The 27,879-nt window shown below is 42.4% G+C and overlaps 1 protein-coding gene across 1 annotated transcript; it reads left to right on the top strand.

Annotated features, from left to right (window-relative positions):
• The first annotated feature begins 20 nt into the window (after nt 1–20).
• Nucleotides 21–24,997, top strand: g3bp1 (GTPase activating protein (SH3 domain) binding protein 1). Its single transcript, XM_061724732.1, is given in 13 exon segments — nt 21–129; nt 8,565–8,680; nt 8,756–8,837; nt 14,555–14,728; nt 14,808–14,898; nt 16,265–16,352; nt 17,460–17,630; nt 17,632–17,698; nt 18,692–18,796; nt 18,899–19,019; nt 19,106–19,231; nt 22,386–22,495; nt 23,662–24,997. Coding segments are annotated over 12 exon segments (1,470 nt in total). The 5' UTR covers nt 21–129; nt 8,565–8,585; the 3' UTR covers nt 23,902–24,997.
• The last annotated feature ends 2,882 nt before the right edge of the window (nt 24,998–27,879 follow it).

The following is a 27,879-nucleotide window of genomic DNA, read 5'->3' as shown; positions in this document are numbered from 1 at the left end:
CCGTCGCGTTTCGGTTGCGGAGGTGAAACCGGCACCCGGGCACTTTCAGCACGTTGTCAAGACGCTGCGGTGATTCCAACTATCCCACTGTTTTTAACGCAAAAACACTTTTAAACAACTCACCCATTGGTAAGTTTTTGTATTATTACAACCAAAACTCACATTTAACGGTGAAAAGTTTCCGTTTCTCCCCCCGGTTTTTGCTGTTTTTTTATTATAATTGGGTCGGTTGCAAACGGGCTCCGTCTATTTCCTGTCGTGTTTCAGATGTTGGACATTTGTAGCTAAAAATAAAATTAAAACAAAAGCAGCCGTTAAACCGGGTTTAAAGATCAGTGATGCAGGTGGATTTAAATATCAAAACGGTCTGGTTTTTAACCGTATTGTAGGATTTTATTCCCACCGGTTTCGGGGCTTATGCCGCGTTCCATTTGTCCTCGGAAGTCGGAATTTCCCAGTTCCCTGTCGGAATTTTCAACTGGAACGCCCCTCGAAGTGGGATTTCCTACTGAGTTACCATTCCAAGATGGCTGCCATTCCCAGTTCCGATTTCCGAGGTAAATGGAACGAGGCATTAGTTTCACTTTGGCGGCTCCAGGATTTAGACACCGCCCGGTTTTAGTCGTGACTCCCGAGTTAATTAATTTAATTCCCGTTTTTTTCCTAAAAACTGGTGTTTTCTGAGCCGGTGAGGGTCGTTTCTGTCCGGGAGCTCGTTGAGCGGCTGCTGCCGGGACCCAGACACGTGGGGCCGGCGCGGCCTTTGTCTGCGGCCATGCGGCGGTGGTGAGGGCTGATTTATGGTCCCGCGTCACAGCGACGCGGAGCCTGCGCCGTAACGGGACGCGGCGACGCGCACCTTACGGTGTAGGCTACGGCGTCGTTTTAACGCAGAACCATAGCTCAGGCTTCACCTACTAGTACTACTACCACCAGGAGGTTAAGGTCCTGGGACCTACTAGTACTATCACTACTATTACTAGTACTATCACTACTATTACTAGTACTATCACTACTATTACTAGTACTATCACTACTAGTACTACTATTATCACTACTAGTACTACTATTATCACTACTAGTACTACTATTATCACTACTAGTACTACTATTATCAGTACTAGTACTATCACTACTAGTACTACTATTATCACTACTAGTACTACTATTATCACTACTAGTACTACTATTATCACTACTAGTACTACTATTATCACTACTAGTACTACTATTATCACTACTAGTACTACTATTATCAGTACTAGTACTATCACTACTAGTACTAGTACTATCACTACTAGTACTACTATTATCACTACTAGTACTACTATTATCACTACTAGTACTACTATTATCACTACTAGTACTACTATTATCACTACTAGTACTAGTACTATCACTACTAGTACTACTATTATCACTACTAGTACTAGTACTATCACTACTAGTACTAGTACTATCACTACTAGTACTACTATTATCACTACTAGTACTACTATTATCACTACTAGTACTACTATTATCACTACTAGTACTACTATTATCACTACTAGTACTACTATTATCACTACTAGTACTACTATTATCACTACTAGTACTAGTACTATCACTACTAGTACTACTATTATCACTACTAGTACTACTATTATCACTACTAGTACTAGTACTATCACTACTAGTACTACTATTATCACTACTAGTACTAGTACTATCACTACTAGTACTACTATTATCACTACTAGTACTATCACTACTAGTACTACTATTATCACTACTAGTACTACTATTATCACTACTAGTACTAGTACTATCACTACTAGTACTACTATTATCACTACTAGTACTAGTACTATCACTACTAGTACTACTATTATCACTACTATTATCACTACTAGTGCTACTGCTATCACTAGTACTACTATTATCACTACTACTACTATCACTACTAGTGCTACTGCTATCACTACTACTACTATTATCACTACTATCACTACTACTACTGCTGTCACTGAGCAGACACTTCTATCTAAACCACCAACCACCACTTGTTCCGGCAGCGGTAACGGCTGAGTTCTGGTTCTGCGTCAAAACGACGCCGTGCCTACGGCGTGTGGTACGCGTACTACTACTAGTACTATCACCTACGCATCAACGCGTACTAGTACTACCTAGTACTATCACCTACGCGTCGACGCGTACCAAACGCCGTCACCGACGTCCTCCTCGACGCCCTCCTCCCAAAAATTGTAACTACGTGGAGGCGACACAGACCAAACGCAGACGGAGAGGGCTGTGATTGGTTCACTTGGTAGCAACGCATTTCTGGTTTGAAGCAGTCGTGAACTTTCAGCCTCTTTTCTTTGTATGTGTGTTTTTTTTTTTTTTTTTGTTTTTTTGCACAATAGTTGTCCTTATCTCTTTGATTCACTGTGACCGGAAAAGTCAGATAAACCATTCAGGAAAAGATGGCGACCCCCTAGCGGCCGTTGGGGGAACTGCAACGTGGAGAAATGGAGTGCTGGAGAAGTCCGAAGGTTCACGACAGCCTCGCAGTCATGGCGTTGGTGTAACGCAGAACCATAATTCAGCCTTTAGAGTTAATGCCTTGCTCAGGGGCCGCGTGGTCTGGAACCTGGTCCTGCTCTGCAGCCACTCGACTACCACTCCCCATTCACCCCCTTCATCCTCAACATGGAAACGGTTGTTTTCCTAACTACTTTGATTAAAACCAAAAGAAGAATGTGGTCCAGTCTTAGCAAACTAAACCTTAACCTCCACATAAACCAGATCAGACCAGTTTATTCCAGGATAAATCAACCAATCAAATGTTATTTGTATAGCACCTTTCATCCAGGTACATGAAATACAAAGTGCTTTGATATTTTTGACTGAAAAATAAGCATAATAAAAAATAAAATAAAAACCGGGAGACCAATGCACACTGACATAGAATATAGTTAATTAAGATGAAATAATGATAAAAGTTCAAGGATTAACGCTAAAAAATAATCCGTCCACAACAATAAAATATAATAATAAAAACATCATAAGAAATAGATAAATAAATAAAACTAATACCTCTAAAAAAAACGTTAAACAGAGTAAAACTATAAAATGTGATGCTACATAAAAGCCAGACCAAAGAGATGAGTTTTTAGTCTACGTTTAATAATGTCCACATTTCCAGCTCCTCAGACGGGAGGAAACTGAGTTTATCATTAAAACTGATTATTCTGATCGTTTTCAAAAGCTTTTCTAACAACCAAACCCAGTTCATTTACCATAAACACGAGCCTTTTTACCCCCCCGTCCTCAATATGTAACTATTTTAGTTAAAACCAAAAAACATACACCGTAAAAAGAATGTGTTCCAGTCTTGGCTCCTCTCGCCCTGTAAACTCCTGGTTTGCTATCAAACCTCTGACAGATTACTGGTGTGGACTGGGAGAGAAAAGGCCTGGGTTTCGTCTCATCTTTATCACATCGTAACGCCGTCTGAGAAGCGTCGGGCCCCACCGGTGACTAGCAGAGCCTTCAAATGTCACCTGGCAGTGGAAATGTTAATTTGTGTTGGCGCATCAGGCTATAGCAGGGGTCGGCAACCCAAAATGTTGAAAGAGCCATATTGGACCAAAAACGCAAAAAACAAATATGTCTGGAGCCGCAAAAAATGAAAAGTCTTGTATCAGCCTTAGAATGAAGAAACACATGCTGCATGTTTCTATATTAGTTATAACTGGGGGAAGATTTTTTTCTGTCATTATGCATTTGGAGAAAAAAGTTGAGATTAATGTCAAAGTACAATCTCGAGAAAAAAGTCGAAATGTTGAGAAAAAAGTCAAAATATCAAGAAAAAACTCACAATTTCGAGAAAAAAGTCGAAATGCTGAGAAAAGAGTTGAAATGTCGAGGAAATAGTCAAAATTTTGTGAAAAAAGTCGAAATGTCGAGATAAAAAAGGAAAGGAAAAGAAGAAAAAAAAAAAAGAAAAAAAGGAAGAAAAAAAACACATGGCAATGAAAATGTTAATTTGTGTTGCGTAAAGTACGAGCAAGTGCAAGAGTCGATGTAAAAAGAAAAAAAAAATCAGTGCTAATTTGATTGTAGTCCGTGGTATTCAAAAACACATGTAAGCAACTGGTATCGTTTACATTTAAAACGGACAATCTGACCACAGATATAGTTAAATAAATAAAATTAAGTCGGCTTGTAACGGGGAAAGCTCGACAGTAGACGTTCCAGCTGGGATGATTGTTAAATATCTATCGAAATGAGTCCAAACGGCACTTATTTATAGGAATGTCTCTCTTCACCGACGGATGAAAGCATGTGTCTTTATACCAAATTGGCTTGTTAAGCTGTCGTATGAATGTCAGGAATGTTGGCCGAGCGCACGCATCCTTTTTTTATGCCGGTTAGAAATGTGTTGAGCAGCAATCTGGGGTCCTGCAAGTCAACACGTTGGAGCCTTCGCTTGGGGCTGGTCTCTCCGTGAAACAGGTGAAGGGTTTTTTAGTATTCACTGGGAATTCAGTCGGCCTCGTTGGGCAGCCAGAGATTTAACTGGTTCAAACTCTTCAAGCTGTGGATGGAGGCAGATGATGAAACCGTTTGTGAAGCATCATCCGCACGGAGGCCCTGTAGATGGCTAAAGTGAAAGAATAATTAATTGAAAATCTGCCGTTCAGCTTGTTCTCTCCTGCTGCAGGTTGAGTCAGTGCAGCAGGAGAACATAGTTATTAAAGTTAAATCCCACAGGTGAGCAGACCTGGGGTCAGTAGACTAAAGGCTGAATTATGGTTCTGCGTCAAACCAACGCAGAGCACACGCCGTCACCGTGACGCCGTCGTGAACCTTCCGACTTCTCCGTCACTCCATTTCACCGCGGTGCAGTTCCCCCCGTGACCGCTAGGTCCTGATCTTTTCCTGAATGGTTTATCTGACTTTTTCCGGTCACAGTAAATCAAAGAGATAAGGACAACAATTGTGCAAAAAAACAAAACAAAAAAAAATCCCACATACACAAAGAAAAGAGGCTGACAGTTCACAAATGCTTCAAACCGGAAATGCGAACCAATCACAGCCCTCTCCGTCTGCGTTTGGTCTGCGTCGCCTCGACACGTAGTTACAACTTCTGGGAGGTGACGTCAGTGACGGCGTGTAGTCTGTGTCGACGCGTACCACACGCCGTAGGCACAGCGTCGTTTTGACGCAGAACCATAACTCAAGCTTAACGATAACATGTGACATCTTCATATTGCTGATATTTATCAGTCGGTGCAAATTCAGTGGTCAGGGGAGTAGGCCTGTTGAAAAAATCGATTTCCCAATTCTAAATCGATTCTCATATTAATTCCTAAAAATTGATTCATATGTCTGAAGATTGATTTTTTTTTTTTCCCCCATCATTACATTACAACTTTTGGTTATTTTTTTGTTTATCCCCAAAAAAGGAATGTTTTCTTGGACACCAGAATAACTGGTACCATGTTTTTGCCTTTAAATATGTTTAAAGGTATGAAAACATTAAAGTGTTAGGTTATAATTGCATAAATTGTCTATATTTCATTACTTTATATACTGTCTTGGAGTTACATTTGCAAAAAATGCTAAAAACCAAATGCTCAAAAATTAAAAACCAAAATAACCGAAAGTGGAACAAATAAAAACGGAATGTGGGAAAAACTAAAACCGATTTCATCCGTCTCTGTTTCCTCCCTGGATCTGTTTGGTAATTCTGACCCACGATGTTTCTGTTTCAGTTCTATCAGCATTCTGGGAGCTGATTGGTCCTTACAGCATCATTAGCTGCCAATACTTGCTGTGGAATCTCAATATAATACTAGTATTAATATGTTGCAGAACTACAGTCATATAATTCATGCAACAGCTGAAAAAACAGTTTTAATAACACTAACCCAAATCAATATCGGAATCGAATCGAATCTTGATAATCGATTCTGAATCTTAAGAATCGGAATCAAATCGATTCTTGACTTTTGAATGGATCCCCAGCCCTACAGGGCAGAGTATTTACCCCTCTAGGAAGAAGTCAGCCAGTGTGGCTGGTGTTGCAGTTCCACCACTAGCCACTAGAGGGGCACTGGGTTCTGGAGGTTGTGGAGTTTCAGCAGCTGCTGAGTTCTTCGGGGTTATACCGAGTTGTATTTGTCTAATGCATCACCGGCAGGTGGGTTACGTTGTATAAATAGAAGAGGTCCACAACTGGTCCGGGTTTAGCCGCGGTTATTGATACCCGCAGCTGGGAGGCCAAAATAGTTTCTGTCAGAGAAGCAGCCGGACCCGGTCCTGGTGGTGATGGAGTGCAGTTGTTCAGCTCGGGTTTTTATCCCACGCTGCAGGAAAACAAGCGTCTGCTTGTGTTTCATCCCCTGAGCGAGCTGGTTTCACGTCAGAGCCCAGACGGATCAATAAACGCTCGTCGGGCCGGTCGTTTCACAGATCAAACAATCACTTTTGCCGCCGGCCAAAAATATGAATGATAAATGAGCCGGTAATGTGAGTCAGATAGTGTTTGCTGCTGTAAATCAGAAGTTGATTTACATTTCTAATTGATCCCGGGTCACAAGAGCTCTTCAGTCAGACCCATCAAAGATATTAACTATTAATATTTTCATAACTAGTGACTTTATGTTGGGAACAAAGATTTGTTTCTGTTTTAGGGGTGTAACGATACACTAATCTCACGATAACGATACAATATTATAGCAGTATTTTTTTAACAACCTTGAATGAGGAACATATGACTGGAAAAAATGGTATTTTATTTAAAAGACACAAAATACAAAACAATACTGTGCGTTTGCCCTATTGTTACAGTTTGTAATGCTTTATAACTGTTTAAGTTTTAAAGAGAAAACCAGGCCAACCATTTTCCACAAACTGAACTAAAAGTAAATGTCAGGTTTACATTATGATCTTCAGTTTCAGACAAGTACAAATATTTAGACACAAACTGAATAGTTTCTCTCATGTATGATTTTAATTTTTTCTTTTCCAGAAATTTAACTAAAATTAAATAAATAAAAGTAAATAAATGCATACAATTTTACATCATAAAACAGATTGATTCATGCTCACCTTATACGTGTAAGAGGAGATTAATTTTAGTTAAGGTTATTTTGGTAATTCAGGGTTCATTATTTTATAAATGACCCCAAAAAGGTTTAATTTAATAAGGTAAGGCTTAACTCTACACCAGCCTTACATCAGTAAAAGTTCAGAGCTCAAAACCCCCAAGAGTCCCGTGATCGGGACCAAAACGGAACTAGTTTCTTCTGAGCGGAGGAAGATTTTGGTCCGCGGGTCGATGCGCGGTTGTTACGAGTCAACACAATAGATTAATATTAATAACCCAATATCACGATACAGTTTGTCACCTCCACGACACGTATCGTGAGGTTTTTGTATCGCAAAATTTCGTGGCACGATATATTGTTACACCCCTATTCTGTTTACTGAAGCTTGTTTAAGTTCTTCTGTTATTGTACACGGGTTTGTCATGACGTACCCGAAAAATGCCCGGTGCTTCATGGCAAGTTGTGTGTCTGGTGACAGAATAAATCAGACAAGCTAAAATGATTTGTTACTGCATGAGCTGTTGCAATTTCTTTCTTTTTTTGCACTTTAAATGGATATTGAAAGGCCTGTTTGAGTTATTTATTTCTTAGTTATTTCACAATAATTGTGAAATTATTTCACTAGTTATTTTACAGATATATACAGGACTGTCTCAGAAAATTTGAATATTGTGATAAAGTTCTTTATTTTCTGTAATGCAATTAAAAAGAAAAAAAAAAAAAAAAAAAAAAAAAAAATTAATTCATTCTGGATTCATTACAAATCAACTGAAATATTGCAAGCCTTTTATTATTTTAATATTGCTGATTATGGATTACAGTTTAAGATTAAGATTCCCCAAATATTCTAATTTTTTTTAAATATTTTTTTAAATAGTTTTCTTAAGCTGTAAGCCATGATCAGCAATATTAAAATAATAAAAGGCTTGCAATATTTCAGTTAATTTGTAATCAATCCAGAATGTATGACATTTTTTTGTTTTTGTAATTGCATTACAGAAAATCACAATATTCTAATTTTCTGAGACAGTTCTGTAATTCAAGCAACAGCTCAAAACATTTTTAATAACACTAACCCACATCAATATCGGGTCGAATCAAATTTGAACCGATACCCAGCCCTACCCATAACTATTGGGTTTTGCATACGTTTGTATTTAGCAATGGTACTTTCCAATAACTCGTCCATCTTAGGGGAAGAATTACGTGATTAACAATAAGTCCGGTCTGCACGGACTCATCTCTGCCGTAAAAATGCTAAATCAGGTTTTCAAATCACAATTTAGATAATGTTTTAAACAGAAGAGGCCTGTTAATGAAACAAATCCTCCTCCTAGTTGTGATATTTTGTCTCATCTTTCTAGCACTTCTCAGGGAAACCGCGTCACCTGTTTCTTCTCCTTTAGGGAGTTGGAGAGGAGGTCGTTCTTCGTGTTTGTTAAACCTGCCGTTTCTTTTCTGCAGAGATTCCAGCTGACCAAAGAAATGGTGATGGAGAAGCCAAGTGCCCAGCTGGTCGGGCGAGAGTTTGTCCGACAGTACTACACACTCCTGAACCAGGCCCCCGACTACCTGCACAGGTACGACGCCGCGCTGCGTCTGGACGTCAGGCTGTAAACGTGAGCGTGTAAAAACCTCTCCGTCTCTGTGCTCAGGTTCTACGGGAAGAACTCGTCCTACGTGCACGGCGGCGTGGACAGCAACGGCAAACCAGTAGAGGCCGTTTATGGACAATCTGTAAGTAGGATTCACTCCAGATACCTGCAGAGTAGGGATGGGCGGTATGGACTAAAAAATGTATCACGATAATTTCTGGCATTTATCCCAATAACGATTATGACGATAAAAAAAATACCAATTCAACTCCATCTTTGTAACTATAAATCTATCACCACATTCAGTCTTTGGAGCCAAATCACTGCTCTAAAAGATACTAAATACTAAACTACACCAATTAAATTGAATTAATAAAAACCAATTAAATTAGTACACCTGTACTGCAAAACTGGAATGACTCAAACAAGTTTGAAATGTAAGAACAGATTCAAAATGTATTCAAACTGTGTGGCTTAAACAGTGGGATAACGGTGCAAACAGCAAAAGTACCATCGTCCTGCAAGTTTTCTTAACTTATAAAATCACAAAATAGAAAAAAATACAACCTGATAAATAAAGAAACAGGACAAATAAATAAAAGTTCACTGAAAATAAAAACCAATCAGTGATGACCTTCTAATATAAATAAAATGTGCAAATTAACCTGTGGTTGGAACATGCCACAAATTAGATTCTATTGCAATTTTTTTTCATAATAGTCAAATGTTATATCAAAATGTAACAACCATTTCCTTCTGTTTTATAATAGATGATGTTTGCTCCTTGTTTCTTTTTAAATCCAAACCAGTTCCAGAAACGGAGCTGGAGCCTCGTTTAACAACGAGCTCCCCGCTCTCAGATTCGCCTTCCGCCATGTTTGTTACACAAAAACATCAACGGGAATTTATCGTTTTTACCGCAAATTTACAAATTCTTGCCGTGGGGAATTTTTTTGACAGTATATCGTGAACGGTAAAATATCACCCATTCCTACTACAGAGTACAAAATAAAGCTGTATTAGTCATTTAAAACGGAGATTAAGATTATCCAACCTTCAGGATAGTCGCTCCGTCTCTTTGGAAAGATTCAGGCCGTTTGGTTAAATGGGACTGTTTGACATGGGTCTGAGCTGCTAAGCAACAGCAGCTCAACATAAAACTAGATTTTCTAAAAAGAAACACTGACACAAACAAGCGTCTGATCTAAAATAAGTGCAGAGAAAAGGCTGTAAAGTGTTGAATAACTCGTCTGTCAGCGGTGAGATCAGGAGCTCAGCTGACGACGCCAGCAGCTCCTCAAAGGACCAGCCGTATCAAACGCTTATTTTAAGAACACAGCAGCTCTGAAATGGTATTTTTATGTCGTATAAAATCCTAGTGGATTCTTAAGAGACATTGTTGTTAAAACCAGGCAGTGTTTGTTTGTGTGGGGTTGTTATTCTGAAGCCTCCGTCGCTGGACGGTGTTTCTGACGTCGGCTCCAGCACAAAAAGGTTGTCCGTTTAGTTTGGACGAGGGAGGGATCATGTCCCGATCAAACAAACATTTTATCCTTTAACCCTCGTACCGTCTTTGGGTCAAAATGACCTAATTCTCTTATCCTTCTTTCCTCCTGCTCTCTCCTTCCTTCTCCCTTCCTCTTTTCTCCCTCCCTTCCTCTTTTCTCCCCTCGTACATTCTTTCCTTGTTTCCTTCCTTCCTTCCTTCCTTCTTTCCTTCCTTCTTTTCTCCCTTCCTTCTTTCTTTCCTCCCTTCCTTTTCTCCCCTCGTACATTCTTTCCTTGTTTCCTTCCTTCTTTCTTTCTTTTTTCCCTTCTTTCCCTTCCTTCCTTCCTTCCTTCCTTCCTTCCTTCCTTCTTTCTTTTCTCCCTTCTTTCCTTCCTTCCTTTTTTTCCTTTCCTCCCTTCCTTCTTTTCTCCTTTCTTTCTTTCCTTCCTTCCTTTTCTCCCCTCGTACATTCTTGTTTCCTTCCTTCTTCCTTTCTTTTCTCCCTTCTTTCCTTCCTTCCTTCCTCTCTTCCTTTTTTTCCTTTCCTTCTTTTCTCCCTTTTTTCCTTCCTTCCTTCCTTCCTTCCTTCCTTCCTTCCTTCCTTCCTTCCTTCTTACTTTCCTTCCTTCCTTCCTTCCTTTTTTTCCCTTCCTTCTTTCCTTCTTTTCTCCCTTTTTCTTCTTTCGTTCCTTCCTTCTTTTCTCCCTTTTTTCTTTTTTCCGTCCTTCCTTCCTTCCTTCCTTCCTTCCTTCCTTCTTACCTTCCTCCCTTCCTTCCTTCCTTCCTTCCTTCCTTCCTTCTTACTTTCCTTCCTTCCTTCCTTTTTTCCCTTCTTTCCTTTTCTCCCTTTTTCTTCTTTCCTTCCTTCCTTCTTTTCTCCCTTTTTTTCCTTCCTTCCTTCCTTCCTTCCTTCTTACTTTCCTTCCTTCCTTCTTACTTTCCTCCCTTCCTTCCTTCCTTCCTTTTTTTCCCTTCCTTCTTTCCTTCTTTTCTCCCTTTTTCTTCTTTCGTTCCTTCCTTCTTTTCTCCCTTTTTTCTTTTTTCCTTCCTTCTTTCCTTCCTTCCTTTTTTTCCCTTCCTTCCTTCCTTCCTTCTTTTCTCCCTTCTTTCCTTCCTTCCTTCCTTCCTTCCTTCCTTCCTTCCTTCCTTCCTTCCTTCCTTCCTTCCTTCCTTCCTTCCTCCCTCCTTCACCCAAAGACAGCACAAGGGTTAAGCCAGAAGTAAAAACTTTTTCTACGCCGGATTTGCAGAAAGGTGCGTCGGAGGAGGAAAAGCTGCAGCCAGATATATATATATATATATATATATATATATATATATATATATATATATATATATATATATATATATACTAGCCGAGTGGAGACTCCTCCCCGATGGTTCAGCTTTAGTGTAACGATGACACACGCGGGTCAAAACCAGCTTTAGTGTAACGATGACACACGCGGGTCCAAACCAGCTTTAGTGTAACGCTGACACACGCGGGTCCAAACCAGCTTTAGTGTAACGATGACACACGCGGGTCAAAACCAGCTTTAGTGTAACGATGACACACGCGGGTCAAAACCAGCTTTAGTGTAACGATGAACACACGCGGGTCAAAACCAGCTTTAGTGTAACGATGACACGCGCGGGTCAAAACCAGCTTTAGTGTAGCGATGACACACGCGGGTCAAAACCAGCTTTAGTGTAACGATGACACACGCGGGTCAAAACCAGCTTTAGTGTAACGATGACACACGCGGGTCCAAACCAGCTTTAGTGTAACGATAAACACACGCGGGTCAGAACCAGCTTTAGTGTAACGATGACACACGCGGGTCAGAACCAGCTTTAGTGTAACGATGACACACGCGGGTCAAAACCAGCTTTAGTGTAACGATGACACACGCGGGTCAAAACCAGCTTTAGTGTAACGATGACACACGTGGGTCAAAACCCGCTTTAGTGTAACGATGACACACGCGGGTCAAAACCAGCTTTAGTGTAACGATGACACACGCGGGTCAAAACACGCTTTAGTGTAACGATGACACACGCGGGTCAAAACCAGCTTTAGTGTAACGATAACACACGCGGGTCAAAACCAGCTTTAGTGTAACGATGACACGCGCGGGTCAAAACTAGCTTTAGTGTAACGATGACACGCGCGGGTCCAAACCAGCTTTAGTGTAACGATGACACACGCGGGTCAAAACCAGCTTTAGTGTAACGATGACACACGCGGGTCAAAACCAGCTTTAGTGTAACGATGACACACGTGGGTCAAAACCCGCTTTAGTGTAACGATGACACACGCGGGTCAAAACCAGCTTTAGTGTAACGATGACACACGCGGGTCAAAACACGCTTTAGTGTAACGATGACACACGCGGGTCAAAACCAGCTTTAGTGTAACGATAACACACGCGGGTCAAAACCAGCTTTAGTGTAACGATGACACGCGCGGGTCAAAACTAGCTTTAGTGTAACGATGACACACGCGGGTCAAAACCAGCTTTAGTGTAACGATGACACGCGCAGGTCAAAACCAGCTTTAGTGTAACGATGACACACGTGGGTCCAAACCAGCTTTAGTGTAACAATGACACACGCGGGTCAAAACTAGCTTTAGTGTAACGATGACACACACGGGTCAAAACTAGCTTTAGTGTAACGATGACACACGCGGGTCAAAACCAGCTTTAGTGTAACGATGACACACGCGGGTCAAAACCAGCTTTAGTGTAACGATGACACACGCGGGTCAAAACCAGCTTTAGTGTAACGATGACACACGCGGGTCCAAACCAGCTTTAGTGTAACCATAAACACACGTGGGTCAAAACCAAAGTTTCCTGCTCGGTGTTGATGCTGCGGTGGTTTGTTTTTTATCAGCTGCCAACAACATTGAACCCACTCACTTTCCTCTCAGCGATCTATTCCTGCAGAGTTGCGTGCAGCTCCTCGGGCCCCCCAACCTCCTGTTGCGTCGCAGACACTTTTAGATCTTCCTCTCCTGTTAAAACGTGCACAATCACGCATGGCAGCAACATTCTCTACCTGCACTCTCAGCATCCACGTTTAACCACTTTGACTTTGTTTCACAACCTTTTAGTGGCAGAAAATAAAGCAGCGCTGTCGTGAACGCACGTTTTTAGTGTTTTCTGTGCACGCAGGAACTCAGATGTTTCCACAAACTGCTGCTCGGTTCTGTTCAGCACACACGAGAAAAACACCAGAACTGCTTCACAACAGGCACTTTAAACCTTTCCTGACTTAAATGTGCGACGTCTTCGTGTCGTTGGAGTCAGGACTCAGAAAAGGTTATTTATAGTCTGTAATCTCGCTGTAGTTTGAAATACCTGAATGATTGTGAGAGAAGAATCTTAATAATCTGACCCTCTAGGGCTGCAGCTAGTGAATATTTTGGTGATTGGTTATTCTATATGAAATATTACATTGATTAATTGAGTCATCGGATAAAACATACTTTTTTTCTTTATTAAGCCCAATTATAAATATGCAATACAAAAACAAGACAGATTACTTGATTAAAAACAACCAATTTGTTTCTTTTATGAGAATAATTGACATTTATTTACATATTATGCACGAAGAATCATTGCAGCCCCCGTCCTACGGTGGCCGAGACCCGCCATTGCTGAAAATAAAAGTAACGATGCAAACAGAAACAAATGCCGCTGCAAATTAAAGAAACGCTGCAAATAAAAAGAAACCCCACTGCAAATAAAAAAAACGACGCAAATAAAAAAGCCACAACGGAAGTGAATTACCGGGGGCTATTTTTGCTGATGCACCGGTGATGTGAGAGGAGAAGACGACGGAAAAAATGACACGTAGCGACGTTGAACACTAACCTTTTCACTTATTTTCTCGTTCGTTGTTCTTATTCCTCGCTCTTATTATTTCTTCCTTTTCACTTACGTCTTCGTCTTCTTCTCCTCTCACGTAAAAAACACATGCATCAGGTGCATCAGCAAAAATAGTCCCCGGTAATTCACTTCCGTTGTGGCTTTTTTATTTGCGTTGTTTTTTTATTTTATTTGCAGCGGGGTTTCTTTACATTTGCAGCGTTTCTTTTATTTGCAGTGGCGTTTATTTTATTTGCAAAGCGTTTATTTTATTTGCAGTGGGGTTTCTTTTTATTTGCAGGGTTTCTTTTTATTTGCAGGGTTTCTTTTTATTTGCAGGGTTTCTTTTTATTTGCAGGGTTTCTTTTATTTGCAGCGTTTCTTTTATTTGCAGCGTTTCTTTAATTTTCAGCAATGGTGGGTCTCGGCCACCGTACCCTCCCCTCATAAATACACATGGTATAATCCAAATGTCTCCAGATAAAGATCTTTGACGTGATACTCTCTCTCTTGCAGGAGATCCACAAGAGGGTGATGGCCCTGAGTTTCCGGGACTGTCACACCAAGATCCGGCACGTGGACGCCCACGCCACGCTGAACGAGGGCGTGGTGGTGCAGGTGATGGGAGAGCTGTCCAACAACATGCAGCCCATGAGGAAGTTCATGCAGACCTTCGTCCTGGCTCCCGAGGTCGGTGCAGCGTTTCCCACGGTTACCACGGTTACCACGCCAGGGGTTTGTTTGTTTACGCCTTCGCTCTGTCCCGCAGGGAACCGTTCCCAACAAGTTCTACGTCCACAACGACGTGTTCCGGTACCAGGACGAGGTGTTTGGAGACTCCGACTCGGAGCTGCCAGAAGGTGAGGAGATCACGGGTTTATTAAAGCTGCACTTTCCCACCCTGTAGCTCCTATAATGTAATAATATCCCATAATGTAATAATTCCCTATAATGTAATAATTTCACCCTATAATGTAATAAAATTTGCACTTAACTCAATTGAAAATGTAATAAAAACCAATATTGTAATAACTTCACCAATAATGTAATAAAATATCCTGACTGATATTGTAATAACATTTTTACCAATACTTTAATACCTTATTACATTATTGGGAATTTATTACATGGAACTCAAAGTCTGTAATTTAACACAATAGTCATTCTGGTCTTTCAAATCCAGTGTATAAAACATTCTTAGATACTTAACGTATATATTACATTATTTGTCAAGTATTACATTATCAGTTTTGGAAAATAAAAAAAAGACCCACCTGAAAATGTAATAAATTCCCAATAATGTAATAAGGTTTTACATTATCAGTAAAAATGTTATTACAATATCAGTCAGGATATTTTATTACATTATTGGATTACCGCCACGGACCACCAGAGGTTGACAAACCCTGATCTAAACGAAGAAGACAACAACACTAAAGATGTAGAACCTGGAGGAGATGATAGATGTGCTGCTGGATCTGTGACTCGTGTTTGATGTCAAGTTAAAAAACGAGAGAGAGAGAGAGAAGCTTCAACGACGCTTTTTAATATTTTTGTTAGTTTGTCTCGGTGCTTCTGAAAAGTCAGCTGGAGCCGTGAGCAGCTATGAGGAGACAGAGCTCCTGGTAGATCTGGTCGTTCCTTATCTCCGTCTACATCCCTTTTTAATTCTCTCCTCAGCACCAGGTTTATGAACATCTGACCCTCAGAGTTGGATCATGAAACAGATGAACAATAAAATGAAGCCGTCAGTCTCTTTCTCTGATGTCACATCCTGACTCAGACGTCTGACTCCAACCCCCCGACCAATCGGTGGCCTGGAGTGTGATGATGTCAGATACAGCCGACTCAGCCGCTCAGAACCTCGGCAGAATAGTTACAGAAAAGTATCTACTCGGCACGTTAGACCCCTAGTGGGAAAGAGCCGGGCTGAGTAGGTTCTAGTGGAAAAGTGCCACGTCTGTATACGAGTGTTTTGTGCTGCTCGTTTCAGCAGCGAGGAAACTCAACGAGATTTAGACGATAAAAAGCGTTAAAGTGGCAGAACACAGACAAGTTACTTAGTGTAAAGTGTAAAATCATTGTTCTTGTCCTCTTATATTCAACTTTAATTCCTTACGTGTTTGATAATTTGACAGCTGAATAAACGGCTTCTGTTCCCTTTTTAAATTAGTTTTATGTAGATGTTCAGCATCCTGAACTTTTCTCGTGTGTTTGTTCCATCAGAGTCGGAGGACGAGGTCGAGGATCTGGAGAGAGTTCCCTCGCCCGACGCGCCCGAGGAATCTGCCCCGTTCTACGACCCGGCGACCTGGTACGGCCCAGCGTTCCTTTAAACCAGGGATCAGCAACCCGCGGCTCTTTAGCGCCGCCCTAGTGGCTCCTGGAGCTTCTTCAAAAATGTTTGAAAATGGAAATAGACGGGGGAGGGAAATACATTTTTTGTGTTAATATGGTTTCTGTAGGAGGAAAAACCCGACACAAACATTCTGAACGTTTTCCAATGCTGTAAAAATGTGTAGAATAAACATTACATTTCTGTTTACAAAGATTTGTACGGAAGAGTAAGAGTAAGTAAGAGGCCGTGCAGGAGAAAATATTTTTGAGAGGAGGAAGATTTTTTTTTTTTCATTATGCACTTTGAGAAAAAAGTCAAAATGTTGAGATTAATGTTGAAATATAATTTCAAGAATAGTCGAAACTTCGCCTTTTTTCTCAACATTTCAACTTCCTTCTCGACATTTCGACTTTTTTCACGGCATTTCAACTTTTTTTTTTTCCCGGCATTTCAACTTTTTTTCTCGACATTTCGACTTTTTTTCTCGACTTTTTTTCTCGACATTTCGACTTTTTTTCTCGACATTTCGACTTTTTTTCTCGACATTTCGACTTTTTCTTGACATTTCGACTTTTTTTCTCGACATTTCGACTTTTTTTCTCGACATTTCGACTTTTTTTCTCGACATTTCGACTTTTTTTCTCGACATTTTGACTTTTTTCTGCATTGCATAATGCAAGTGCATAATGGAAAAAAATCTTCCTCCGCTAAAATATTATTTTTATTTTTCTCCTGCCTGGCTCTAATACTCTTCCATAGATTCGCGTAACAAAAAGTAATGTGGAAAGACATTAGGAGCTACATTTGCAGCCGAGGACCCAGTTATAACTAATATAGAAACATGCAGCATGTGTTTCTTCATTCTAATTCTGAGACAAGACTTTTCATTTTTTGCGGCTCCAGACATATTTGTTTTTTGTGTTTTTGGTCCAATCTGGTTCTAAAACATGTTGGGTTGACGACCCGTGGTTTAAACTGTTGGAGTTGATGAATATTTGGTCCTAAAAGGACATAAAAGACTTCCCCTGATGACGAGTCCCCAGGAGGACGCGTTAACGTCCCTCTCTTTCTCGTCTGTTGCAGCTCGGAGCCCGTGGCCCCCGGGGACGACGAGGAGGCCGCTGCCAGTCCAGAACCAGAACCGGAGGTGGAGAAGGAGGCGGAGCTGGAGCTGGAGGTCCAGGCCGACGCCGTCCCGGAGACGGAAACACACGCGGCCGACGAGCAGACGGAGAAGAGCCCGGCCACCCCCGCCCCCCCCGACCACAGAACAGACGTCGGCCCCCGCCGACCCGGCCCCGGCCGCGCCGGAGGAGAACCGGGTAGGTCCGAGTCCCCGCCACGGGACCGGCATCGTTGGTACCGCAGCTTCAGCCGTAAACCTGACCTTTCTCCTCGTTGCCTTGGTTAAAAACATAATTGGCTGCCATAACTACACTCAATACTGCTAAATACTCAAACTGACTTTTTCCATGTGCAATACTGACCGAACCGAGCAATACCTGCTAGGGCTGGGCGATATGGACGTCATATCTCGATATTTTCTAGCTGAATGGTGATACTTGATATATATCGATATTTCTTCTGTGACATAATTGGGGTTTCCCCCAAAGCATTATAGCATAGCATCTCTGTTAGCATCTCTGTTAGCATCTCTGTTAGCATCTCTGTTAGCTTCATTTCTTAAAAAAACAGTCAGTTTTAATACAAAGCCTCGTGCCAAATGTCACACGTTCCTTTATTAACAGAGGTCTGCACAATATCAAGATGTATAAAACAAATGAAATACAAATAAACTGCCTGCATATATAGAATAAAAATGCTTCTTGAATAAAATAAAACAAATATCCCTTTCCTGCATAACAATTAAATTAAAATACACTGTAATTAATACAATGTAGACAGTAACAGGCAGACTTTTCCACTGAGGTTGACAGTTGTGCAAATAACAAAACATTTGTGCAAATCTCAAATAAAACATTCAAGTCAATTTGTCACAAAATAAGCTATATCAAAATCATATATATATTTTTTTTAAATCGATATTAACGATATTGTCTCTTACCATATCGCGTTTGAAAATATATATTAAAATCTCGATATATCGCCCAGACCTAATACCTGCCATAGAATCGTGCAATACCTGCCAAATGTGAATACTGTATGTTGTCTTCCAGTTTGTATCCTTCTAGAGATTCTTTTTTTTTATAGTTGTTTTAATATATCTATGTTTTAAACCATGCAGCTTAAAGAAGATTGCATGCAATTTTGTTGTACCTGTACAAATGACAGTAAAGATATTCTATTCTATCCAGCCCTTCTCCTGGGCGTCGGTCACCAGCAAGAACCTCCCGCCCAGCGGGGCCGTCCCCGTCTCAGGAATCCCCCCACACGTCGTCAAGATCACCCCCACAGCACCGGTAGGTTCTGGTCTGAAGTCTTGACTCGTTTCAAGTCAGAACCACAGAATCGGCCCGCCGGCTCGGTCCATAAATGTTCACTAAAGCTGTGTTCTCCTGCAGCCGAGGCCGGAGGTGAAGTCGGAGACCCAGCCCCCCACACAGAGACCCCAGAGGGACCAGAGACCCCAGAGAGACCAGAGACCCGGGGGGCCCCCCCCAGCACACCGAGGGCCCAGACCAGGTACCGAGCCATGTGACTACCGGGTCACCGACACCCTGAATCTGTGCTGGTGACACTAGTCTCATCTCCGCTTCTCTCCCTTCCAGCCCGAGAGGGTGAGCCCGGCGAGCCTGAGGGCCGGCGGATGGTCCGGTACCCCGACGCCCACCAGCTGTTTGTGGGGAACGTTCCTCACGACGTGGACAAAACCGAACTCAAGGAATTCTTCGAGCGTGAGTTGATTTCTACTGAAACTTTTTTATTACGGTATTTTCCAGAATATAAGGCCCAATCCCAATCCCCTACTTTCTTTCACTAGCCCTCCCTCACTATCACTACCCCTAAAAAAGGGCACTTGAAATCTTCCCAGGTCTGTCCCAATACTCCCACTACTCCTACTTTCAGCACCACCCCTAAAATCAGGAAGCCCAGAGATAAAAGCTGTTTTAATTTCAGCTGTAGCGCTGTTAATATGCCACTTTATGAAGTTTTAATATTTTTTCAGGCGTAAAAGTAACCGTTAAGATCCCCAACCTGGGCTCAGTTTATCCAAATAACGCCTGTTAAGAAATTTGACCCGATGTTTTCGGAGATGAGACCGCAGCAGCAGCAGCAGCCGGAGTACAGACGTGATCTCCCTGCGCCGTCATCCCGGGGGAGAAACCTGCAGCTCTGTGTAAAATTACTGCTGGCTGAAATAAATCATTTAGGAAGATAAATGTTGGTTTAATAGATGAAATGTAACAGTTGTAGCTACGCCTGTTAAGAAATTTGCTCCGAAAATGTCTGGATTTCTGCCTGCCGGCTCCGGAGCTGATTTATGGTTCCGCGTTAAATCGACGCAGAGCCTACGGCGTAGGGTACGGCGTAGGTTACAGCGTACGGCTTCGTGGCGCTCGAAACCCGGAGACTGCGTTGGGGGGGCTGATAAGAGGGGGGGCCGGGAAGGCGTTGAGATGAGGGAAGTGGTTATTAGGAAGTGTGTGTGTGTGAGCAATAAGTCCGTGAAACTTCGCCCCAGAGCTGCTCCTCAGCCAATGTCCTTGATGTTATCAGACGGCTCGGTCAGTTCTGTAAACAGGTCCACAGATGTTCCTGAGAGGGGAGGTTAGTGGGGGCAGAGTCCGTTGTTTTCATTCCACCAGGGAGATTGTGACTGGAGCGGTCGACCAAGCTGCTCTGTCAAGGTCAGATTATAGAATCAACAATTGTATCGCAAAAACAGACAGACTCAGTAATTTTCCGCCTGCCTTAAGTCTCTGGTTCATCAATGGCGACTCCAAACAGACAAATTTGTGATCAATTCCCGCCAAGCCGAGCTTCCAACTTCTCCAAGGTCTTATCCATCTTGCCAATGAGCTCAAAGACGCCGCCAGACTGCGATTCTGTTCAAGAATCGCATCCAGCTGGCGGTTTTGCTCCCCCAACGTTAAAGTCTGAGTGTTGGTCCAGAGCTTTTCCCCTCAGCCACGTCCGGCAGCTCAGAAAGGGCCAGAACGGCTGTCGACGACTTACGCGTTTGTCGATACACCAGGAATCCCCCCACTCCAATCAGCAGAAATCCTGTTATGATTAATCCAGAATTGACTTCAAAATCCTCCTCCTAACATTAAAGTCAATCCACAACCTTGCCCCTCCCTACCTGTCGTACCTCCTCCACGTGGCCACGCCCTCACGCACCCTCAGATCCTCCTCCTCCATCCACCTGACTGTTCCACCTGCCCGTCTTGCCACCATGGGGAGCAGAGCATTCAGCCGCTCTGCTCCCCATCTCTGGAACAGCCTACCACCGGATCTCAGGAACACCACCTCACTCCCCCACTTCAAATCCAAACTGAAAACCCACCTGTTCAGAACTGCCTTCTCCATCTGACCCCACTTGCACTGTGTCGTTGTGTCGTTGTTGTGGTTTTTTAACTTAATCTGAGTATTTGTTTACCCCCTAGCTTTTATTACTGTGTTGCACTGTTTTTAACCATTGTACGGCGACCTTGAGTGTCTAGAAAGGCGCCTTCAAATAAAATGTATTATTATTATTAATCAATTCCATGATTGTAGAATTTTGGAGGAGTGAAAAAGAGACGCTCTGAAAGACAAGACAGGACAAAAAGCAGCAGCAGGGCAGATAGAGAAGGAGAGGAGCAGAAAAGCGTCCGCCTTCGCAGAGAGCCGGAAGATCACGCCAGAATAAAGGCTGATTTATGGTTCCGCGTTACACCAACGCAGATCTTACGGCGTAGGCCGTACCCTACGCCGTAGGCTCTGCGTTGATTTAACGTGGACCATAAATCAGCTCCCGAGCCGGCAGGTAGAAATCTAGAAATTTTCGGAGCAAATTTCTTAACGGGCGTAGCTACAACTGTTAGATTTCATCTATTAAACCAACATTTATCTTCCTAAATGATTTATTTCAGCCAGAGGTAATTCTCCACAGAGCTGCAGGTTTCTCCCCGGGACGACGGCGCATGTTGAACCGGCGATCGCGTCTGTACTCCGGCTGCTGCTGATGCTGCTCCGGACCGGCGACTCTTATTTCCGAAAACATCGGGTCAAATTTCTTAACAGGCGTTATTTGGATAAACTGAGCCCAGGTTGGGGATCTTAACGGTTACTTTTACGCCTGAAAAAATATTAAAACTTAATAAAGTGGCATATTAACAGCGCTACAGCTGAAATTAAAACAGCTTTTGTCTCTCAGCTTCCTGATTTTAGTGGTGGTGCTGAAAGTAGGAGTAGGGGGAGTATTGGGACAGACCTGGGAAGATTTCAAGTGCCCTAAAATCTGTCCCTTCTTTTTAGGGGTAGTGATAGAAAGTAGGGGGAGTATTGGGCCTAAGTCACACCCCCGGCCAAACTATGAAAAAAAAAACAAAAAAAACGCTGCTTAAAATCCGGAAAATACGGTAACTGAAAAATCAGGATCAATAAAAGTCAGTTCCCTCCTTCCAAAAGCACTTGCTTTGCCTCCTCAGTGGCTCGGTGAGTTGTCGTTGAAGGAAATATCCAAGTCATCACTGTGGGTGAGACGGCAGTAACTCCTTTGACTGACCGATCTCAATCAGGGATGATACAAGCAGACAAACGCATCCACGTGGAGCAGGAAAGCTCAGTGTTAACTACATTATTTAGTCCCCGTTTATTTTATTCTCAAGTCTGCAATGCTGGTTTTGTGTTTTGCCTTTTTTTCCCTACTTTAACAGACTTTTTGTCCTCCAGAAGGAAAAAAATAAATTAAAAAAAATAAAAATAAAAGTCAGTTCTAGTATTTATTTCTGACTTGCTGAATCGTCTGTGACGGCGCCGTGGGCCGCGCCCCCAGATAGTCAGGTATTTAGGAAAGAAAAGCAGCTTTAGTGCATGTTTTTATGTTTTTAAATGTGTGTGTAGAGTACGGGACGGTGCTGGAGCTGCGGATCAACAGCGGAGGAAAACTGCCCAACTTCGGCTTCGTGGTGTTTGACGACTCTGAACCGGTGCAGAAGATCCTCAGCAACAAGGTACGGTGGCTCTTTATTCATTTATTTATTTATCTATCAAAAGGGGGTGTCGGCAACCCGCGGCTCTAGAGCTGCATGCAGCTCTTTAGCGCCGCCCTGGTGGCTCCTGGAGCTTTTTCAAAAAAGTTTGACTTTTTTTTTTTTTTTTTCTCTCTCTCTTTTGTTCCCTTTTCTTTTTTTTTTTAATCTCGTCATTTTGACTTTGACATTTCGACTTTTTTTCCTTGACATTTTGACCTTTTTTTCTCGACATTTTGACCTTTTTTTTTTTCTCGACATTTTGACCTTTTTTTTTTCTCGACATTTTGACCTTTTTTTTTTCTCGACATTTTGACCTTTTTTTTTTCTCGACATTTTGACTTTTTTTTTCCTCGACATTTTGACTTTTTTTTTCCTCGACATTTTGACTTTTTTTTTCCTCGACATTTTGACTTTTTTTTTCCTCGACATTTTGACTTTTTTTTTCCTCGACATTTTGACTTTTTTTTTCCTCGACATTTTGACTTTTTTTTTCCTCGACATTTTGACTTTTTTTTCTCGACATTTTGACTTTTTTTTTCTCGACATTTTGACTTTTTTTTTCCTCGACATTTTGACTTTTGTTTCTCGACATTTCGACTTTTTTTTCTCGACATTTCGACTTTTTTCAGTGCATAATGAAAAATAAATCTTCCCCTAGTTCTAACTAATATAGAAACATGCAGCATGTGTGTCTTCATTCTAAGGCTTATACAAGACTTAATTTTTTGCGGCTCCAGACATATTAGTTTTTTGTGTTTTTGGTCCAAGATGGCTCTAAAACATTTTGTGTTGCCGACCGCTGCTCTAAAGTGTTAGATATTTATTTTATCTAAAGTGTTAGATATTTATTTATCTAAAGTGTTAGATATTTATTTTATCTAAAGTGTTAGATATTTATTTATCTAAAGTGTTAGATATTTATTTTATCTAAAGTGTTAGATATTTATTTTTCTAAAGTAATAGATATTTATTTATCTAAAGTGTTAGATATTTATTTTATCTAAAGTGTTAGATATTTATTTTTCTAAAGTGTTAGATATTTATTTATCTAAAGTGTTAGATATTTATTTTTCTAAAGTGTTAGATATTTATGTATCTAAAGCTGTTACAGACGTGTTTGTGACCGGGATCTTTTCTCCGCTCAGCCCATCAAGTTCCGCGGCGACGTGCGTCTGAACGTGGAGGAGAAGAAGACCCGGTCGGCCCGGGAGGGCGACCGGAGGGACGTGAGGCCCCGCGGGCCCGGCGGGCCCCGTGAGCGCGTGGGGGGCGGCGGAGGCCCCCGGGGGCCCCCCACCCGCGGGGGCCTGGCCCAGAAACCCAGCTTCGGCTCCGTACGGGGCCCCGGGCCCAACGAGGGGCGCTACGCCGCCCCGCGCCAGTGAGCCCGCCCCCCCCGGGCCCCCGGGCCTCAAACCCGAGTTAGATTACTGTCTGGATTCAAGTTAACCGAGTGATATTGATATTGTTGCAACAAGAACCCATTGGACGAGGCCAAATTTGAAAGAAACGCCCCCTCGCTCTTCGCTCGGCACGGAGGAGAGAGAACCGGCAGGAACCGCCGGCCCCGGGTCCGGCCGGGTCCAGCCGGGTCTCCACTCGCCCATCTCCTCCCGGTTCTGTCTCCTCCGTGCTGGACGGGTTTCCCTTAGGAACTGACGCAGGTTTTGGTCGAGATTCCACCGTCATCTGTCTCCATGACAACGGCTGCCCGTCGTCCGTCTCCCATGACGACGGCTGCCCGTCGTCCGTCTCCCATGACGACGGCTGCCCCCCCCTCCGTCTCCCATGACGACGGCTGCCCCCCCTCCATCGCCCGTCTCCCATGACGACAACTGCCCCCCCCTCCATCGTCCGTCTCCCATGACGACGGCTGCCCCCCCTCCATCGTCCGTCTCCCATGACGACGGCTGCCCCCCCTCCATCGCCCGTCTCCCATGACGACGGCTGCCCCCCCTCCATCGTCCGTCTCCCATGACGACGGCTGCCCCCCCTCCATCGCCCGTCTCCCATGACGGCGGCTGCCCCCCCTCCATCGTCCGTCTCCCATGACGACGGCTGCCCGTCGTCCGTCTCCCATGACGACGGCTGCCCCCCCTCCATCGTCCGTCTCCCATGACGACGGCTCCTCGGTGTCAGAACATCCACACAGACGTTTTTATTCATTTTTACATGTATTATCTGGAACTTTTGTTTTTAATGCTGTTTATCAAATCGAAACACAAAAACATCAAAAAGGATAAATACTACTTGAATCGGGGATTTTAAAACCCACAGGTTATTTTTTTTTGTTTGTTTTTCCTCTCTTTTTCGCGTTCTCTCTCCCTGTTTCTTAAAGGAACGTGTACTTTACTGCTTGGGCAATCCTGTGTATTGCTGCCACCGTTGTATCTAGTTATGGATCTGTCTTATCTTTTTATTCTGTCAGGTCAAGAGCTGAAGTGTAGTGGTTTTATTTGAATAATAAATGTTGGCTTGTAATGTGTGGATTCACGTCTGAATGGAGCATGTATCAAACCTGTCGGGCTTTACCATCACGCACTTCATTTGTCATCATGTTTCAGATAAGCTCACATGCCGATGAGAGAACTAAATTAAACGATTTACTGTTTTAACTTTTTTTTTATTATTTTCATGATCTGTTGCACTGATGGTTGGCAGGTGAATGTTTGTAAAGATGATCTACATTGAGCCACTTGCAGATTAAAGATGTCATATTTGAATTTAAGGGAGTAAAATTGGATGCAAGCATCAAATGTGTAGGTTCAATAATTATTTTCTAACTTTAAGGGGAAATGAACCAAAGTTAAGAGTTTATATTGTTACTGGACGACGTGACGGACTCAATCCGGGATTTTCAAACCCATGAAGGAACTAGTAGTTTATTTGGTTGATCAGTTTCCATTGATACAATACATTGCATTTCATTTCGTTTTGTAGGAAAGAAATAATAAAAAAAAAAAGAAGTAAAGAATAAACCGACCCCTGGTGTAGCTGAAGCCTGAGCTTATTGTGCCTTTTACCCTTTTTAACTTTTTTTTACTTCATAGTTGATACTAAAACAAGGACAAACATTTACAACAACAGAAAACAGCAAAGTAAACACACATGCAAAACAAGAAGGAAGACAAATGTAAATATGACAGAAAAATCAAGTAAAAAACAAACGGTTGTTTTTCTGAAATCCGTCTTCTAACAGAAAGTAAATAATCAGTGTTAGAGGAAACAGAAACATCTCTAGAAGAGTGAAAAAAGGAAACCAAAGACCAATCATTACATTTTTTGGTATATGAATATTAGAACTATTCTTATTGTAATCGTTTCATATAGTATGGAGCATAATATATATATATATATATATATCAGAATCAGAAAGCCTTTATTGTCACTGGGCTGGCGTCCCAGCACCGTGAAATTTGGACCAGTACAACCCATTAAGACAAGACCAAACAAATAACATGAGACACGAGTCAACTGGCGCTTAAATCGGATCAGAGAAAGGATGACATGGGGGAGGGAAAAAAAGGTATCTCAGCACAGAAAGCAACATGACAATTTAACATCACTTGCACATGTGTGTGTGCATGGGCGCAATTTCCACTGGGGACAGGGGGGACATGTCCCCCCCACTTTTCAAAATCAGGTTTTTGTCCCCCCCACTTTTTACAGTTTAAAAACTAACGGTAGGCTCAGCCTGTAATTGCGAATCATCAAGACACCCTGTGCGAAGGTACTGACGGCCCCGCAGCCCCACTCTCCCCCTCCCTCCTCCCCTCTCCCATCAGTGCTGCTCAAGGCTGATTTATGGTTCCGCGTTAAATCGACGCAGGGCATACGGCGTAGGGTACGCGGCGACGCTCAACGTACAGTGCGCCTTAGGATGCGTCGATTTAACGCAGAACCATAAATCAGCCTTCACAGACAGACAGGACGCGGCGCAAAAATGAAGAGGAGCCGGCAGCTCAGTTTAAAATCCATTTTTGCAGCGGAACAAAAAAGCAGCAGCACTGCTGTGTTGCAGGTAGGCTGTGCAGAGATGAGTAGCAAAATATTACTCAACGTTACTTTATACACTATTGTTGCTAGCTAGCTAAGATGTAGACTGTGAGTGAGTGAGAGAAAGAGAACCAACACTATAAACCCCCCCCCCCCCCCCCTCACTCTCTCTCACACACACACACACACACACACACACACACACACACACACACACACACACACACACACACACACACACACACACACACACACACACACACAAAGTACTTTGCATTAAAGCTACCGTTAAAAAGAACAATTTATCCAAAACCTTGATTTTTATTTGATGTATTTTATGTTTGTACATGTAAAAAAGAAACAACACTTCATGAGAAGTGTAAACTTAAATAGGAAGAAGTGTAAACTTAAACCTTACTCAAGCAAATGTAACTGAGTACTACCCACCTCTGGTTATGTGTGTTGTATAGAGGATGGAAAGCACATTTTCTCTCTGCTGTTACTTCACTAACTGTAATGTTGGACTTACACCACAGGCTCAAACTCAGAGAGAGGCAGGGGAAAGCAGCAGCACTGTAGTGCATGTAGGTTAATATGTTGTAAATGGTTAGGTGATTTTGGTTTGTTTATAAGGAAAGGAAGGAATGAACATGATCTATTTTCATATTTCATAGGACAGGTCCAAGTGAAGAAGTGCAGGCAGGCAGGCAGGCAGGCAGGAGAGCCATGTTAGCCCAAAAGTGATTGTAGAACAGCATCTCAGCAACCAATCCTTAAGATCAAGAGAAGTGGTACTGTGAATTTCCTCGGCTCCATTATAAACAAGGAGTCAATGGAATCCTACGTTTTTTCTGTGCCCAAGCTTTTGAAAATGAAAAATCAAGCCTGGCCAAGAATGCAGATCCAGCATTTTCCCAAAACGGGCAAAAAAAAAGTTAAAAAGTGTCTAAAAAAGTAAATGCATATTAAAATCGTTTGATCGTTCGCATTCACACACACATAGTCTTACAAAGCCACACTGCACATCCACGCTACAGCTACACGCACAAATTTACCCATCCTACTTGTGTCCCCCCCACCTTTGAAACTAAAGTTTCGCCCTTGTGTTTGTGTGTGGGGGGGGGGTTCTAGGGGCGGGGGGATCCCGGCACAGTACCCCAAGTGAGCACCGCAGCCATTGGCGTGGTTCTCAAACCTGTTGACTGTGCTGGGGGGGGCTGATAAGAGAGGGGGGGCCGGGGAAGGCGTTGACTATAAAGGAGGGTGTATTTATCATTGTGTGTGTGTAAGCAATGAGTCCGTGAACTTCGCTCAGAGCTGCTCCTCAGCCAGTGTCCTTGATGTTATCAGACGGCTCGGTCAGTTCT

This window comes from Cololabis saira, chromosome 7 (genome assembly GCF_033807715.1).
Source record: "Cololabis saira isolate AMF1-May2022 chromosome 7, fColSai1.1, whole genome shotgun sequence".
Lineage (NCBI taxonomy): Eukaryota > Metazoa > Chordata > Actinopteri > Beloniformes > Belonidae > Cololabis > Cololabis saira.
The sequence above is the reverse complement of the archived record's forward strand: the minus strand, read 5'-3'. Positions and strand labels throughout refer to the sequence as shown.